Here is a 19216-nt window from a genome sequence, read left to right on the forward strand (position 1 = left end):
GCTGTGGCAATTACTAAGGCAGTGAAACTGATCAAATCCCCTGTGCAAAATAATGGAAAGCCTGAAAACATGACCTGTTGGTGTGCCTTGAGGACTGGAGTTGGGCAACACTGCTCTATAGGATTGAGATCTGGTGACTGTGGAAGTCATTGACCCTACCATCTGATTGTCGCAGCTGAAATAGAGACTAAGACTAGGCAACCTTCTATCTTCTATTGTCCAATTTTGGTGAGCCTGTGCAAATTGTAGCCTCAGTTTCATGTTCTTAGATGCCAGGAGTGGCACCCGGGGTGGTCTTCTGCTGCTGTATCTCAACTGCTTCCAGGTTTGATGTGATGTGCATTCAGAGATGGTATTCTGCATACCTTGGTTGTAACGAGTGGGCATTTCAGTTACTGTTGCTGTTCTAGCATCTCAAACCAGCCTGCCCATTCTCCTGACATCAACAAGGCATTTTCATCCAACAGCTGATCACTGGAAATTTTCTCTTTTTTGGAACATTCCTTTGAGTTGCTCATGTGAGTCACATATTAGGAATTTGTGTTGCAAAGCAATTGAACATGTGTACCTAATATAGTGAGTCCTGAACATACTAGAACACAATAATCTACAATGGCTACCCTTATACAACACATTGTGAAATTAGTTACAACAAAATTGTAATTGAAATGTTTTCCGACACTCCGTATATACTGCCAGTAATGATTACAGAGGATATACGGTCTCCATTTTTTAACCACTTAAGGACCGCCGCACGACTATATACATCCTTAGTTTGAAGAGGGATATCTCAGTAATGGCAGCTGCTGCCACAATCGAGGTATCCATCTCTTCGGGTGGCGGTCCTGTAAACGATAATGGTGGTCTCTGCGGCAGATTCGCCGCAAGATCACCGTTTTCAGCGGTGGGAGAGGGGGCCCCCCTTCCGCCGCTCTCCCTGGCCCTGGCGGAGGCGATCGGGTCCTTTCTCGTGATGGCCATGGATACGAGTGAGGGCAAGATGGCCCCCACCCATATCATATCAGGGCGGAAGCAGCGTCAAAATGTCAGATCTCATATTTAAAGAGGACCTGTCATGTTTTTTTCTATTACAAGGAATATTTACATTCCTTGTAATAGTGTAAAAAAAAAAAAAAACGAGTAAAATAAATAATAATCAAAAATAATTTTTAAACGACCGTCCCGACAAGCTCGCGCGCAGAAGCGAACGCATACGTGTGCCCGCACGAGCGCCCGCATATGAAAACTGTGTTCAAACCACACATGCAAGGTATTGCCGCGATCGTTAGAGCGAGAGCAATAATTCTAGCCCTAGACCTCCTCTGTAACTCAAAACATGCAACCTGTAGAATTTTTTTAAACGTTGCCTATGGAGATTAAGGGTAAAAGTTTGTTGCCATGAGTAGGCGCAATTTTAAAGCGTGACATGTTGGGTATCAATTTACTCGGCGCAACATTATCTTTCACAATATAAAAAAATTGGGTTAACTTTACTGTTGTCTTATTTTTTTATTCAAAAAAGTGAATTTATTCTAAAAAAAAAAAAAAAAAAAAAAAAGTGCGCTTGCAAGACTGCTGCTCAAATACGGTGTGACAAAAAGTATTCCAATGACCACCATTTTATTCTCTAGGGTGTTAGAAAAAAAATGTATAATGTTTGGGGGTTCCAAGTAATTTTTTAGCAAACAAAAACTTGTTTTTAACGTGTAAACACAGAGTCTGAAAAACAGGCTCGGTCCTTAAGTGGTTAAAACCACATTTAAAAAGAGGAAGTGAACCCTCTAAAGCAGGGAATTGCAATTAGCGGACCTCAAGCTGTTGCAAAACTACAAGTTCCAGCATGCCTCTGCCTCTGGGTGTCATGCTTGTGGCTGTCAGTCTTGCTATGCCTCATGGGACTTGTAGTTCTGCAACAGCTGGAGGTCCGCTAATTGCATATCCCTGCTCTAAAGCATTTCTTTAAAAAAAAAAACTGCAAGAGAAATATGCTATGCATACTAGCTCATTATGAATTACTTACCTGAGATCGAAGCCCCCGAAGCGACTCTTGTTCCTCACCTCCGCTACTGTTACCTTAGTTACTTCAGGGTATCGCGGCTCTGGCACTGTGATTGTCCGGAGCCGCGATGACGTCACTTCCGCACATGTGCGTGGGAGCCGTCAGTGATGGCACGATCGCCCTCACTAATGGCACGCTAAGTGCGCCTGCACCGTTGTCTACGGCACGCGTGCGCCATGGACATCAGTGCAGTCTTTTCTGCAAATATATCCTAAATCGTGTAGGTTTAGGAGAGATTTGTTGCACCTACAGGTAAGCTTTAATCTAGGCTTACCTGTAGGTTAAAGTAACTGTAAGGGGTTTACAACCACTTTAATGCATTTACTGTGCACTGCAAAATAAATTCTGAATAATCAGGAGCCAGGAGAAACTCACAAATGGGTCTCGGCGTGGCTTGAATTTCTTCCTATATCACAGTGGCTTCCTGCTGCCTTTTCACACACCATGACTGCGCCACAAAGTATGAAGGACACAAGTTTATCTTTTGTGGTCTAATTTTTTATTACTATTCTCCAGACAATGTTTTAGAATGTGCCAACACAACCCCATTGAAAGCTCTGGTCTACACGATACTTTTTATTTTGGTTTATTTTAAGAAACGGCAATGGAGGAGGCCAAAAGTGCAGAAAAATCATACTTTTCTTTATCTGGACTACAAAATAATTGGTTGCTACAGATTAGTGTACTTTGATGATCACCCTACCTTCTACACCTACATGTCCACCAACTTATTTTTAGGTGTCACTCTCCATTTCTTGCATTTTAATATCTGCAGTTAAAGTAGAAGTCCACCCTAACACCAAAATCCCTGCATCTACAGATATCCATGATCTAACACTAACCAATCTAGCCCTGTAAGGAAGAAATCAGTATACACCCCTTTTTTTAAGCCGATCCAATCTCCGCGGTGGAAGCTTTGCAAAGGAGACAACCATCAATGACTGAAATGAATGGGAAGTGACGCCACCCATAGAGTTACTATGGAGCTTCCTTTGTCGGCTGTGTCCTCTACACACGTCTCCGCAGCGAAGATGCAGCTGACAGCTCAGCGTGGGATTGGGTCGGATCAGCTTAAAAAAAGGTGTGTATACCGATTTCTTCTTTAAAGGGCTAGATAGGTTAGTGTTAGATCGTTGATGTCTGTAGATGCAGGGATTTTAGTGTTAGGCTGGATTTACATCTATGACGTTTAAGTGCATTTTGCAGATTTGCACTACAGTCCATTTCTGCAAATCTGCAAAATGCACTAAAAATGCATAGATGTGAATCCAGCCTTAGGCAGGACTTACACTTTAAAATACACTTGGCTGCGCTTAGATTCAATGACCAAACGGAGATTTTTACAAGAAAGTCAGTAAAGGCTGGAACTAGGAAGATGGTTAATAATAAAATAATTATAATTAAATATTCTATTACTACAATGGTTGAGGCACATTAATGATTTCACAGCTGCCCCCTGCAGAATTTTTCAGCAATGATTCACCAAAGGTCAGTGGGCCATGGAGTAAATGCTGAACAGCACTGTGTGAAAATGGCATAAAAAAAAAAAAACACAATGAGCCAATAGGCCTCTGGCACATGGTACTGATGTTTGAGCTTCTGCTTTTTTTGGACATAATTTCAGGTGTTTGTTTTGCGCATATTTGCACATTAGTGCATTTGCACGCACAATACCTTCCTAGGGGAAAATGTATTTAGACCTATGTTTATATGCTCTCATCTATGCGCACCCATGCAAAATACTGACCAGGAATACAGATTTTCCTCTTTTTGGAGGAATACTCGGCGCTTGCTCACAAACCTGTGTGCACATGCAAATGGAAAAAATAAAAATAAAATAGGCTACATTTTAGCTCAGTAAAAAATAAAAATAAATACTGTACCAAGCTTTTTCAAGCTGCAGTGTGCAAGAGGCCTTAGGGCTTGATATTACCCTTAATATAATGTTTTTATTGATCCTGCCAATGGTGTAGATGGGTGAAAGAAGCTGAATATTTACCATGGATAGAATACTGTCTAGTGATTCTGTCAGTGATCTCTTTGCTTTGCTCTTCAGCAGCTCCAGTTTGAAGCGGGACGCACTGCTCTGAAGCTCGCTCAGGGGGTTGGCTGCATTCTGGGAGTTCTGCAATCACAGCAAAAAAAAAATTTTTTTACCAGCAATCAAAGATTATTAAATGCAAATGGCATTTCCAAAACGTTTGTTTTCTCTGTAGCCTAGTAAAAATCAAAATCAGAATTTCTATATGAAAAGGCAGGCATGAGTTGGAACAGAGTTCCTCACAGCAGCCAGCAACCTCCAACACCAGTGGGGGAATTCAATAAAAAGCCCAATGACACTTTCTGGCAGTAGGTTGCTTAAGAATTACCTGTGCCTAATTCTGGCAAGTATTTGGGCCAATGTCAGTAACATTACCAACATGTTGGGCAAATTAGGGCGCGTAGACTAAAGGAATATGACGTGTTTATACTTCTGCAGCAGGATTATTACTGCAATGACATCATACTTCCAAGAATGGTCACACATACCTATCAACTAAGAGCTTTGACAATTGACACCATTACTACAGTTGTCAATAAATATAAAACTCAATAAAGACTAAAAACACAAATGACAAATGAGTAAACGCAACTGTACAGTGCATCTGGAACGTATTCACACCGCTTCACTTTTTCCACATTTTATTATGTTACAACTTTATTCCAAATGTGATTAAATTCATTATTTTCCTCAAAATTCCACAAATAATACCCCATAATGACAACGTGAAAGAAGTCTGATTGAAATCTTTGCAAATTTATAAAAAAATAAAAAATCCAATGAATTTAATCAATTTTGGAATAAGGCTGTAACATACAGTGAGGAAAAAAAAATGATCCCCTGCTGATTTTGACAGAACAAAAATATCCAGAAAAACACATTTAAAAAATAAAAAAAAAAAAATATAAAAAAAGTTATAAAATTGATTTGCATTTTAATGAGTGAAATTAGTATTTGATCCCCCATCCATCAGCAAGAATTCAGGTGTTTTCTATACAGGCAACAAGCTGAGATTAAAAGCACTCGTAAAGGGAGTGCTCCTACATGTACAGGCCCATCTGACGTTTGCTAATTAACATCTGAATGATTCAAAAGAGAACTGGGTGAAAGTGTTGTGGTCAGATGAGACCAAAATCGAGCTCTTTGGAATCAACTCAACGTGCTTGGAGGAGGAGGAATGTGGCCTATGAAAACAACAGTGTCAATTTTGTCAACGAAAACCTTTGGCAAAGTTTTCGTCAGAGGCATTTTTACAGAGACAAAAACGAAACGAAAAAGTACAGCACATTTTTCTCCCACTGACGAAAACTATGATAAAAATTAAATCCGTTTTCGTTAACGCAGGGATGTAGTCCCAAGGGAGGGGGCGAGCACGCTGACTAACACCCCGCCAGAATGGCTCGGATGATGGGGGCAAGCTTACTGAGGAGAAACAGGAAGGGAAATCGAAGGAAAAAAGGCAAGCGAGTTGTGTGTTGCATACACAGTCACACCAAATTCTGACCGTCAAGAACGCGGTGACGTACAACAGCACTATAAAAACGAAATTCCATTCCCAATGCGCCACCCTTTGGGCTCCTTCTGCTAATTTCATGTTAGTAGAAGTTTGGCGAGAGACGATTTGCGCTTTTCAGCCTTTGTACTTTTCAGTCCGTAAAAGCTTGACGAATGTGCTATCTCCATTATGAACGCTAGTTTTACCAGACCGAGCACTCCCGTCTTGTACTTGCTTCAGAGAATGTGTTTTTGAGCGTCGGAATAGCATACAGACGATAGAAATTTCCGACAAGAACTTTTCCCCGTCGGAAAAATTGAGAACCAGCTCTCAAATTTTTGCTGTCAGAAATTCCGAGAGAAAAAGTTAGATGGATCATACACCCAGTCGGAATTTCCAACCAAAATCTCACATTGAACTTTTCTTGTCGGTAATTCCAACCGTGTGTATAAGGGTATACAACCACTTTAATGACTTTGAGAAGATCTGCAAAGAGGAGTGGGACAAAATCCCTCCCGAGATGTGTGCAAACCTGGTGGCCAACTACAAGAAATGTCTGACCTCTGTGATTGCCAACTAAGGTTTTGCCACCAAGTACCAAGTCATGTTTTGCAAAGGGGTCAAATACTTATTTCACTCATTAAAAAGCAAATCAATTTATAACTTTAAAAATAAACCTACCATTAAAATTGTAGACTGGTGATTTATTTTTCAGTGGGCAAACATACAAAATCAGCGGGGAATCAAATACTTTTTCCCTCACGATAACAAAATGTGGAAAAAGTGAAGCGCTGTGCATACCTTCCAGATGCACTGTATGTCCCAGTGGAAGTTACTTTACCTGCTTTGACTCCACAATGTGAACATGATCCCTCTGTTTTTCCTCGTACAGACACCGCAGCCGAGATATGATCAGCTCATTCTCCTTCTGCTCTGATCTGGGGCGAATTTTCTAAATCAAAAGATTTACACTTCATTAAAGAAAAGCCAAAAAACACTTAAAACATAATACACTGCTCAAAAAATTAAAGGAACACTTTGAAAACACATCAGATCTCAATGGGGAAAACTCTCATGCTGGATATCTATACTGATATGGACTGGGTAATGTGTTAGGAATGAAAGTATGTCACATCATTTGATGGAAATTAAAATGATCAACCTACAGAAGGCTGAATTCAAAAGACACCCCGAAAAGTGAAACAATTATACAGCAGGCTAATCCATTTTGCTGAAATTTTAATTGCAGCAACTCAAAATGGTAATCAGTAGTTTGCATGGCCCCTGTGGGCTTGTATAGATGTCGAGGCATGCTCCCAATGAGACGACAGATGGTGTCCTGGGGTATTAACTCCCAGATCTGGACTAAAGCATCACTGAGCTCCTGAGCAGACTAAGGTGCAACCTTGCGGAGTCATATTAATGGCTAATGTCCTTAAGGTGTTCTATTGGATTTAGATCAGGTGAGCGTGGGGGCCATTCAACGGTATCAATTCCTTCATTGTCCAAGAACTGAATGCATATTCGCTCCACATGAGGCCGGGCATTGTCGTGCACCAGGAGGAACCCAGGATCCACTGCACCAGCTTAGGTTCTGACAATGGGTCCAAGGATATCATACCGATACCTAATGGCAGTCAGGGTGCCATTGTGTAGCCTGTAGAAGTCTGTGTGTCCCTCCATGGATATGCCTCCCCAGACTATCACTGACCCACCACCAAACTCGTCATGCTGAATGATGTTACAGGCAGCATAAAGTACTCCGTGGCTTCTCCAGATCCTTTCACGTCTGTTATATGTGCTCAGGGTGAACCTGCTCTCATCTGTGAAAAGGGTGCCAGCGGTGGACCTGCCAATTCTGGTGTTCAATGGCAAATGCCAATCGAGCTCCACAGTGCTGGGCAGTGAGCACAGAGCACACTAGAAAACGTTGGGCCCTCAGGCCACCCCCATGAAGTCTGTTTCTGATTGTTTGGTCAGAGACATTCACACCAGTGGCCTGCTGGAGGTCATGTTGTAGGGCTCTGGAAGTGCTCATCCTGTTCCTCCTTGCACAAAGGAGCAGATAACGGTCCTGCTGATGGGTTAAGGACCTTCTACAGCCCTGTCCAGCTCTCTTAGAGTAACTGCCTGTCTCCTGGAATCTTCTCCATGCTCTTGAGACTGTGCTGGGAGCAAACCTCGCAATGGCACATATTATAGGGTCCAAGTATCGCCTCGTGCTAACAGTAGTGACACTGACCCTAGCAAAACTAGTGAAAAACAGTCAGAAAAGATGAGTAGGGGAAAAAAATTTCAGTGGCCTCAACCTGTAAAACCATTCCTGTTTTGGAGGTCATCTCATTGTTACCCATCTAGTGCACCCAATTTCATTAACACCATAGCAGCTGAAACTGATTAACAACCCCCTTCGCTACTTAAACCCCCCCCCCCCCCCCTTCACAGCGCCATTGAAACTGTGGGCACTCGGCCGTGACAGCTTGCGGCTTCAAGGCCAGGCAAGCTCTGCACAGGGCGCGCTGTGCTCTCTAAGTGAACAGGCAATTTTCTGGGACTGGCGACATGTCCCTGAATATTGTCGAGAGGGAGAGGTGTCGTCACCTAGGTGGCCGAAGTCAGAAGCAGGACAAAGTCCCACTCAAAAATAGGCACCCACTCCCCCCCCCCCCCCCAAAAAACACATGCCAAATGTGGCATGCAAGAGGGCGAGGAGTGCTTAAAGTGGAAGTTCCACTTTTGGGTGGAACTCTGCTTTAACTGACCAGATGAATATTCAAGGAGTTTAATTGACTTGATGCTATACTCTGATTAAAAAGTGTTCCTTTCATTTTTATGAGCAGTGTATATACTCATGCATCAGCCAGTTCAACAAAAAAAATAAAAAAGGAAAATCTGCCTAACAGCAGACATTGTCACTGCTGCCACATTCTTCTGAGTGCCACTGTGATCCTGGATTTACTTTCTGTTCCTTGGACCTGACTTTAGGGATAATCCTTAACAACTACAATCCCCTGTCCAATGAAAACCCCTCAGTGTCTAGTAATGAACTTCCAAAGGACAGGAGAATGGCAATTGGCAGGCTTGGTCCTAAAGTCAGACTAATAAAAAAAAAAAATGGGTTCAGAAAGCAGATACAATAAGCCTTACTAGCCAACAAAGCTACTGGCAGGCTTTTAGTTTCAATGGTTTTCAATGCTTTAAAATGCTTATAAATGGAAGCAAGCAACATTACGCCCTGTGGCTCAGGGAGGCCAAATAGCAGACTGCATCATCATAGCATGTGGTGTGATGAGACCTCCATTCTGCTTCCATGTATGATCTTGTGCATACATACATATTTCATGGCCAGCACACACAGTACGGTCATCAGAGACCTCCCAAGGCACAGACGGCTCCAATCAAACCTGGGCATACTGGAATCACAGGCAGAATCGGGCGCTTCCAGGGCATGGAAAAAAACACAAGACAAGTTTGTGATGCCATTATTTCTTAAAAAGGTACCTCAAATGTGGCGCGATTTTGCCACATTATAAATCGCACTGGAATCGCAGAAACGACAGACCGTGTGAAGCTCGTCACTCAAAAAGTAGTAGGGGCTTATTTTGATACAATTGAATGGCCCCCATGTGACAGCACCGCAGTCAAGGTGCCATTAAGATGTAATGACATCAGTCACATGTTTTGGCGCAATTCTGGACCCCAGTACAATGGGGGGGGGGGGGGCAACAGAAAAAAGAAGAAAGAAAAGCATCTGGAAACTCATTAAAAACACACTGGAACACATTAAAACCATGCGTGCAGAAACGCATCTGGAACTGGAGTGAATTTTTGTGTTGTGAACCTAATGGCACCCCAAACGCAGTGCGTTTTTGTCACAATCGAGCAACAAGACATGCTAAAAACTCCAAACTCTCCTGCCTCTGTGCCAATATTTGGTACATGAGCTTCTTAGGAGCATTTTTGGAGCTGAAGGAGGCATTCAAGTGAATGGTGCCCCTCCAAAAATGTGCCACAAAAAAAAAAAAAAAACACACAACAAAAAGACAAAAATAAAACTATGGTGCAGCAGCTGTTGCTGCACTACGCTTAGGTGCAAACAAAGGCTTAGCGTAAGGTCCTTGGCAGAATGGCAGTTTTGTAGCAGTGATTAATCATTTCTAAAAACTGCCAATGACAGTGGTTTGTAGCTAGAATGTATTTGCTATAGTCAGCTGGTGATTTGTTCCTATAAAGCACAGGTCAAATTCATTGCAAAAAAATAAATAAAAACACACACAAAACGCACTTCAACAAAATGAACGATCAATACAGAAGCACTATGGTATAAGGAGACGCTATATTACATTAGTCCACAAGATGGCAGCAAAGTAAGAAACAAAAAAAGGTGGTGTGAAATGGCATATGAGAATTTCATACATGGAGAAGGATTAGGAGCGCGGTGTGTAAATAAATAGAACTTCTAGTCCTGAGCAATACACTGCACACTCCTGTGCTAGAGAAACCCAATATCAGCTATTACATTAATAGTAACAAGATCGCTGAAGCCAAGCAAAAGCCAACCTACTGCTTGCAGGGAACAATAAAAGGCAAACTATTGTATATGTATAGAGTTGTATACTATTGTGTATGGGAGCTATGATTAAAGCGCCAATTTACGGCGTGAAACACGTTTGTTTTTTAATGTTTTTTCTACACATGAAATTACTTTTTTCTTTTTCCAAGTTTGTGCAGAGCCAGCACCCGTGAGCCCATCATAAGGCGTGGGTTTGTAAAGGTTGGAGGCTTAGTGAGTGGCAATCTCTTCTATATTGTATATGTATGCCCGGATAGATGTAACATACTCCGATCTGCCATAAGATTATGGCTACTGACATTTAAAGTGAATAACAGAATTATCTCATTACAATGGCATCTGAACGTGGGTGGGATATATTAGGCAGTAAGTAAACATGTTGTCCCTGAAGCATAAAGGATTTGAGCGACTTTGACAAGGACCAAATTGTAATGGCTAGATGACTGGGTCAGAGGAACTTATTCAACTCATTCCCAAAAAAAAAAAAACTAAATAAAAAAAACGTCCCTAATGCACATCAATTGTCAATCAGGATGAACGCCACCTGCTGACCCTACACAGAGGAAAAGAACAAAACAAACCCTGACTGTTCTGACACTTGGCTCCCGCTGACTGCGTCTGGGTTCCCATATATGAAAATTGGATGCGGACAGGTTTCTCCGCATCCAATTCACATGAAAGGTAAAAGTGACCAACTCTTAATGGAGCTGGTTCACACGGGTCCGGGGTGGCTGCGGTCCGGATTGCAGAAGGGTTCTGTGTGTCTTTGGGTCGGGTTCAGATGCAAATTCAGGGAAAATTTTGGACCTGAAGCGCAACTGAACCGGTGTACAGAAACGCACCCGACACCATGCTGTGACCTGTGGCTGCACAGATGTGAACCCGGCCTGACATGTCGCTTAAATAAACATCACCTGGTGATGTCATTGATCATACATGGACACGTCCATGTATGATCAATGATGTCATAAGAGGGCAGGACACCTGGTGGGTGTCAGCGATTCACTGGTTATCAGGGGTGGCAGCAGATACAAAATAAAGAGTACAAAAGGACTCCAGGGTTAAAGAAATGTCTACATAACGGAATGAATTCCAGCAGATCCCTTTATGACGTAATAAGCATTTACTTACCTTCTGAAATATTCAGATTCCTCAAAACAGGAAGAGCAGGGGCTGGTAGAACAGATTGTGGCCCACAGAAGCTGGAGACTTTGTTTGCTCATATGTATGAACGTCACGTAAACTTAAGGCAACATTTTTTTTTTTTTTTTTTTATTTGGAGATCGCGAAGAGATGTTTTATTGGTGTCTGTGCACCTGTTAAGGAGATTCATCCTCTCGATTTGTCCTGCATTCCATGGTCATTGAAAGGGAAAAAGTGGCGAAAATCACAAAACTAGGATCGCACCCAGAAAAGTAACACTAGTTCTGATGACCTGGGGGTCCCCCAAGAAATTCCCTTAATTTGTGTTTTTTTCTCACTTCCTGTTTGGCTATGGGACAGGAAGTTAACCACTTTAGCTCCAGAAGGTTTACTCCCCTTCATGACCAGGCTATTTTTTGTGATACGGCACAGCATTACTGACAATGATGTGCGGTCATCTGCCAAAAAGTCTCACACATGTGGTATCCCAGTACTCAGGAGAAGCAGCAGAATGTATTTTGGTGTGTAATTTCATATATGCCAATGGCATGTCTGAGCAATATATTGTTTAGTGATAACTTTGCGGAAAAAAATAAAATAAAAAAAATTTGGTAATTTTCTGAAACTTGTGGCAAAATATAAAATATTCTATGGACTCGACATGCCTCAGCAAATAGCTTGGGGTGTCTCCTTCCAAAATGGGGTCTTTGGGGGGGTTTGTGCCATCTTGGCCTTTCATGGCCTCCGAAACTGATAGGTAGTGAGGAGCGAAATCAAAAATGTACGCCCTTAGAAAGCCTGCGATTGAAATTCAGAGTCCGGTACGCGGCTAGACTGCCAAAATGTCTCACACATGTGGTATCCCCGTACTCAGGAGAATAAGCAGAAAGTATTTTGGGGGGTAATGCCACATATGCCCATGGCATGTTTGAGCAATATAACATTTAGTGACAACTTTGTGTAAAAAAAAAAAAGAAAAAAAAACATTTTTTTTCAATCACTTGTAACAAAAAATATATATATATATATATTCAATGTGTTTAACCACTTAAGGACCGGACCAATATGCTGCCTAAAGACCCAAGGTGTTTTTACAGTTTGGGACTGCGTCGCTTTAACAGACAATTGCGCGGTCGTGCGACGTGGCTCCCAAACAAAATTGGCATCTTTTTTCCCCACAAATAGAGCTTTCTTTTGGTGGTATTTGATCACCTCTGTGGTTTTTATTTTTTGCGCTATAAACAAAAATAGAGCGACAATTTTGAAAAAAATTCAATATTTTGTACTTTTTGCTATAATAAATATCCCCCAAAAACATATATAATTTTTATTTTTTTCCTCAGTTTAGGCCGATACGTATTCTTCTACCTATTTTTGGTAAAAAAAAAAAATCGCAATAAGCGTTTATCGATTGGTTTGCGCAAAATTTATAGCGTTTACAAAATAGGGGATAGTTTTATTGCATTTTTATTTTTTATTTTTTTTTACTACTAATGGCGGCGATCAGCGATTTTTTTCGTGACTGCGACATTATGGCGGACACTTCGGACAATTTTGGCACATTTTTGGGACCATTGTCATTTTCACAGCAAAAAATGCATTTAAATTGCATTGTTTATTGTGAAAATGACAGTTGCAGTTTGGAAGTTAACCACAGGTGGCGCTGTAGGATTTAGTGTACACTTAGTGTGTGTTTACAACTGTAGGGGGGTGTGGCTGTAGGAATGACATCGATCGAGTCTCCCCTATAAAGTGGATCACTCGATCGATGCAGCGCTATAGTGAAGCACGGGGAAGCCGTGTTTACATACGGCTCTCCCCGTTCTTTGGCTCCAGGGAGCGATCGCGACGAGCGGCTATAAACAAATAGCCACGCCGTCGTCCCGGTTCGCTCCCCGAGGGAACCCGACCGCCGCGTGTAGCGGGGGGGGTCCCGATCGGAGCCCCGACCCACGTCTAGGCAGGCACGTACAGGTACGTTGATGTGCCTGTCCGTGCCATTCTGCCGACGTATATCTACATGTGGCGGTCGGGAAGTGGTTAACATGCCTCTCAGAAAATTCCTTGGGGCGTCTACTTTCCAAAATAGGGTCATTTGGGAGGGGGGGGGGGGGGGTGTATTTTCCTGCCATTTTAACACCTCAAGAAATGATAGGCAGTCACAAACTAAACACTGCCCAAATTTCAGAAAATGTACCCTAGTTTGTAGACGCTATAACTTTTGCGCAACCAAAAAAAAAAAATATACGCTTATTTTATTTTTTTACCCGAGACATGTGGCTGAATGCATTTTGGCCTAAGTGTATGGCTAAAATTTGGTTTATTGTATTTTTTTTTTTTTTTTTTTACAAAAAGTAGAAAATATATATTTTTTTTTTTTTCAAAATTTTCGGTCTTTTTACGTTTAGATTGCAAAAAAATAAAAACCGCAGAGATGATCAAATACCACCAAAAGAAAGCTCTATTTGTGGGGGGGGGACGCAAATTCCGCTTGGGTACAGCATTGCATGACCGTGCAATTACCAGTTAAAGTAGTGCAGTGATAATTGTAAAAAGTGCTCCGATCAGGAAGGCGGTGAAACCTTCCGGGGCTGAAGTGGTTAATATAGCGCACCATTTTATTTGTTTTTGTATATTTATGCACCTATGAGATTGTGATCAGTGCCAGCAGCAGTATCAATTAAGAATGTTCTGAGTCATTAGTTTGGTTTGCTTGCAAGCTCATTCAGTTTATCACCTTTTAAATCTTGCCAGAATTCCCCTGTCCTTGTAAATGTCTTTGCACTGAACTGATATCACGAACAATGTTATCAGCTTTCCAAACCATCTTCTGTGAACTACAGAACACCTCCTGCCAAAGCAATAAAGAGGAGAAAAGGAGGATGCGTATGTGGTCCAAAGCAGGAGAGCAGCCTAGGGTGACAACACTGCTCCTCCACAGATACAGTTACCGCAAATATGCGTTGTCACTCTAGAGAGAAAAAGCGTAGGAAAAATCCATCCAAGGCCTGGTAAGCTGCAGTATTTTAGGTTTTGGGTTTAGATACACATTATAACACCCTAATTTTTCTATATTTATTTTCAGCAGCTCTTAAAGTGGTTGTAAACCCCTTAAACCCACTTTAACCTACGGGTAAGCCTAGATTAAGGCTTACCTGTAGGTGCAACACATATCTCCCAAATCTAAAAGGTTTAGGAGATATTTGCAGAAAAGACAGGCATCATAGACATTGGGCGCAGACGCACTGAGCGTGCCGCTTCCAACGGTGATCATGTCGTTAGTGGCGGCACCCTCGCTCATACGTGGGAGTGACGTCATCGCTTCTCCGGCCAGTCACAGCGCCTGAGCAGCGATACCCAGAAGTCACTCCGGGTATCATGGAGGCGGTGTCCAAGGACCACAGCGGGGGCTTCAATCTCAGGTAAGTAATTCATAATGAGCTAGTATGCTATGCATACTAGCTCATTATGCCTTTGTCTTGCAGTTTTTTTTTCAGAGAGGGTTTACTTCCTCTTTAAGACCCCTTTCACAGGGGTCGAATCCAGTTTTGCTCAGCCGTCCGCTGATCCTGAGAGGAGCAGCCGGATGACAGGTCTGTGTCCCCTTATGCAGAGCAGACACAGCCCACTCCGCTATATGGGAAGCCAGATGTAAACGAACCAGCTGTCCATTTACACCCAAATGCCCTCCGATCCAGCAAAAAAAATAAAATGGAAGGGGGTCAGACCCGGTAGCCGGACACAATTTGATTTACATCCGACACTGCCCATTGAGGAGAATGGAGGGTCCAATCAGGTCTGGCAGAAAAACAAACAGCCGGACCTGTTTGGACCTCGCATGGGAAAGGGGGCAAAATGCAGAGAGGCGTTTGAATTACCCACCAGTCTCTGCTCATAGGAAATTCTGCGGGAAAAACAGTCCAACTGCCCCAACCCTGAAACTCTCCTTGGATGCAGTCTCACTATACGGAGATTGGCTCCAATTATCCAAAAGTTTAAAAAAAAGTCAGTACATTTTTTTCATTTTCTGCAAAACGGACTGCAGTGCAAAGATTCTATAATAATGGTAAACATTATGAAGGATCGACTGCAAATGGGCCTATAACCACAAGAAATGCAGAAGTAAATAAGACTTAACATTGTATAGCTTTACAATACAAATAATATTCTATATCACCAGATTAGGAATTTGCCTGTGCACACTAATCCACAGTTCCTTCAACAGTCAGTCTGATACATTCCAATGCTTCTGTTGCATTTTTTTTCTATTCTCTGTAATAAGGTCAAAATGTTCAACTTTGAGGCTTACCTGTATTTCTTCAAACACAGAGGCCTGCTCCTGGTTATTTAATGTTGTAATGTGCTTTTGTAATTCAAGTTTGGTTTTAGATGGCGGCAGACCTAAGAAATACAAATCAATAACAAAGGTCACCTATGATGACCAGCCTGGACACGTTTGATCATGTAATAACATACAGGTTTTCAAGAACAGCACACCCTACTACAGTCCAAAAATGCCTAACCCCTCCATCTTATGGTCCAACATAATGGAGGTCATACTAAAGGAAAATCCACTTTGCACTACAAGTGCAAACTACAAGTGCAAAGTGCACTTAAAATTACATTTGGAAGTGCAGTCGCTGTAGATCCGAGGGGGACATGCAAGGAAAATAAAAAATATAATTTTAGCTTGCACATAATTGGATAAAATCAGCAGAGCTTCCCCTCATTTCAGATCTTCCCCTCAGATTTACAGCGACTGCACTTCCAAGTGCACTTTCAGTGCAATTTCAAGTACACTTTGCACTTGTAGTACAAAGTGGATTTGCCTTTTGTAAATAACCCCCAATGTCTTTGTAAAACCCACAAAATCCTGTACACCACCATCAAATGTTGCTTAGTAGAAAGTGTGCGGCAAATTCTTGTTTATTTTTTTCACCCCTCATTTAAATAACTTTATTTACAAATGTTTTGTGCAAAGCTTGTATCTATCCGATAAATAGAACTTATAAGTCTTAAAGCGGGAGTTCACCTGAAAAATTAGATTGATGCTCATTTTGTCTAGGGGAATCGGGTAGTTTTTTTTAAAAACGAAGCAGTACTTACCGTTTTAGAGAGCGATCTTCTCCGCCGCTTCCCGGTATGGTCTTCGGGACTGGGCGTTCCTATTTGATTGACAGGCTTCCGACGGTCGCATACATCGCGTCACGAGTAGCCAAAAGAAGCCAAACGTTCGGCTACTTTCGGAAAATCGTGACGCGATAGATGCGACCGTCGGAAGCCTGTCGGAAGACTGTCAATCAAATGGGAATGCCCAGTCCCGCAGCCCATACCCGGAAGCGGCGGAGAAGATCGCTCTCTAAAACGGTAAGTACTGCTTGGTTTTTTAAAAAAAAAACTACCCGATTCCCCTTGACAAAATGAGCATCAATCTAATGTTAAAAATTAACATTTCCGGGTGAACCTCCACTTTAAGTCCTAAAAAGGCAACACGCCTATGCAATACCTAATGAAGAAGAAACGCGTTTTTGAAACAACCAGGTATATACGATTACTACTGAGACACCAGCACTCGGCGCTGCACTTGCTAGAGCCAGAGGAAAGATCTCATACAATCTTAATTGAATGGTGTATGGGGAATCAATATTGGACTTTAAATCATCAGCAAGAGAACTAAAAAAATATGTACAGTATACACAAATGAAGAAACCATTCTGACAGCTCCTTGACAGATCGGGTCTCTTGTGAGGGCTTGCTTGCTTGGAATCCTGCCCTGGCTTCACAGCACTCCTGCCAGCGGCTCTTGTGTGGACGGGATTCAGAACTGATGACTTTACATGGAGCTGGTTTTATTGCTTAAACACCAGTGATATCGATGAGTGCATAAGCTTTGTAGTTTAACTTTTTCTACCAATAAAACCCGCTACACTTAGCAGCTGTGTGCCTCTCCCACCATTCCTTTTCTCTATATACAAGGACTATCATTTTTCATTCTGTAAACAGAAAAAAGTAATAATGGTTGGGTTATCTAACTACTAGAAAAAAAAAAACTGCAAAAAAAAATCAAAGCTCATATGCCAAAGCCATGGTTAATACATCAGGTTTAATGAGCAAAATACTTTATAGGAGTGTGCATTAACCATAAAGAACTATGCCCAGAGGCGATTCAGTTCCCATGTGTTGCGCTATATAAGTTTCTCACTCACTCACTCACTATGCTCTCACCTTCTATCTTCTCACACAGTTTGTGCATGCATTGCATGGGGCATCCATCACACAGCAGTGTTGGCATCTTCGAGGTCTGGTGCACAGCAGCTACACTGAATGCTTGCTTCAGAGTCAACATAATCTCATCTACCTGCAGAAACAAGAGTGTAACAATCACCAAAAAGGTCAACAAAATGGGATGGCAAAAAAAGAATTTTTGTCCACACTGAAAAATGCTTTTAGACTTGCATTAAGGCAGGGCTTGACAAATTTGCTTGGAATCTAGGAGCCAGTTAAAAAAAGTTAGGATCCAGGAATGCACCTCGCACCGCCGAGCTCACGTGCAGAAGCGAACGCATACGCGAGTAGCGCCCGCATATGAAAGCGATGTTCAAACCACACATGTCAGGTATCGCTGCGATTGGTAGAGAGAGAGCATTAATTCTAGCCCTAGACCTCCTCTTTAAAAGGGGAGTTCCAGTCATTTTTAATGTTTATTAGAAGTCAGCCGCTACAAAAAGTGTAGCTGCTGGCTTAATAAACACTTACCTGCTCCACGGTGCAGCGACGCGCCGGTCAGAGCTCCGCTCCGCTCCCCTCCGGCGTCCTCATTGTTACTGTGGGAACCTGGCCGTGACAGCTTTCGGCTTCACGGCTGGGCACTCACTGTGCATGCGCGAGCAGCACTGCGCTATCTGATTGGACAGGAGATCGCCTGGGACCTGTCACGTGTCCCAGGTGATCGCCTACAGGGAGGGGCCGCCAAAAGGCGATATGACGTATCGCCTTAGCAGCCCCTGGGCAGGAGGAAGTGGGACAGGATGTCCCACTCCTGAAGCCCCCACCCCCCAAAAAAATTACATGCCATGAGTGGATTAAGCGGAAGTTCCACTTTTGGGTGAAACTCCGCTTTACCTCAAAACATGTCACCTGGAGAATTTTTTAAACGTCACCTATGAAGATTTTAAAGGGTAAAAGTTTGTCGCAATTCCACAAGCGTGTGCAATTTTGAAGCGTGACATGTTAGGTATCAATTTACTCGGCGTAACATTATCTTTCACAATATTAAAAAAAAAAATTGAGCTAACTTTACTGGTGTCTTATTTTTTAATTAAAAAAATTGTATGTTTTCCCCAAAAAAGTGCGCTTGCAAGACCGCTGCGCAAATACGGTGTGACAGAAAGTATTGCAATGACCGCCATTTTATTCTCTCTGGAGCGTATATATATATATATATATATATATATATATATATATATATATATATATATATATATATATATATATATATATATATATATATATATATATATTATATAATATATAATATGTTTGGGGATTCTAATTAGAGGGAAGGAGATGGCAGTGAAAACAGACAGGGGAAGCTCCATTAGCATTGCTAGTTGTCTTGTCATACCAACAGCCACCATAAGATGGCACCAGATCACAGAAGGAAGCATAGGCCTGCAGAAGGCCACAAAGCCGTGGCCTCAATTACCGGTCGACGCGATCGCGAGGTAGGGGCACACGGAGACACAGGATACCCCAGCTGTGCCGCGCCAGGTCGCTAATTTTAGTCGCAATTGCGACCTGGCGCCCGGGGTTTGTCGAACCCTGCATTAAGGGACACTGGAAGTCTTTCACCTTTGGGATATACTGCCACCCACAGGATCACTGGACACTGGCAAATAAAAAAAA

The 19216-nt window shown here is 42.2% G+C and overlaps 1 protein-coding gene across 7 annotated transcripts in view; it reads right to left on the reverse strand.

The window, feature by feature from the left end:
• The window catches only part of TBC1D1 (TBC1 domain family member 1), a 294417-nt gene that overhangs the window by 127747 nt on the left and 147454 nt on the right, over window positions 1-19216 (reverse strand). For all 7 annotated transcript variants that reach the window (XM_040335139.1, XM_040335138.1, XM_040335136.1 and 4 more), the window contains 4 exons: window positions 17537-17669; window positions 15621-15712; window positions 6437-6547; window positions 4059-4184 (listed from right to left, as the gene is read on the reverse strand). In XM_040335139.1, coding sequence (XP_040191073.1) covers window positions 4059-4184; window positions 6437-6547; window positions 15621-15712; window positions 17537-17669 — 462 coding nt within the window. The remainder of the gene's footprint in view (window positions 1-4058; window positions 4185-6436; window positions 6548-15620; window positions 15713-17536; window positions 17670-19216) is intronic.

Source organism: Rana temporaria, chromosome 1 (assembly GCF_905171775.1).
Source record: "Rana temporaria chromosome 1, aRanTem1.1, whole genome shotgun sequence".
In the NCBI taxonomy this organism is placed as follows: Eukaryota; Metazoa; Chordata; class Amphibia; order Anura; family Ranidae; genus Rana; species Rana temporaria.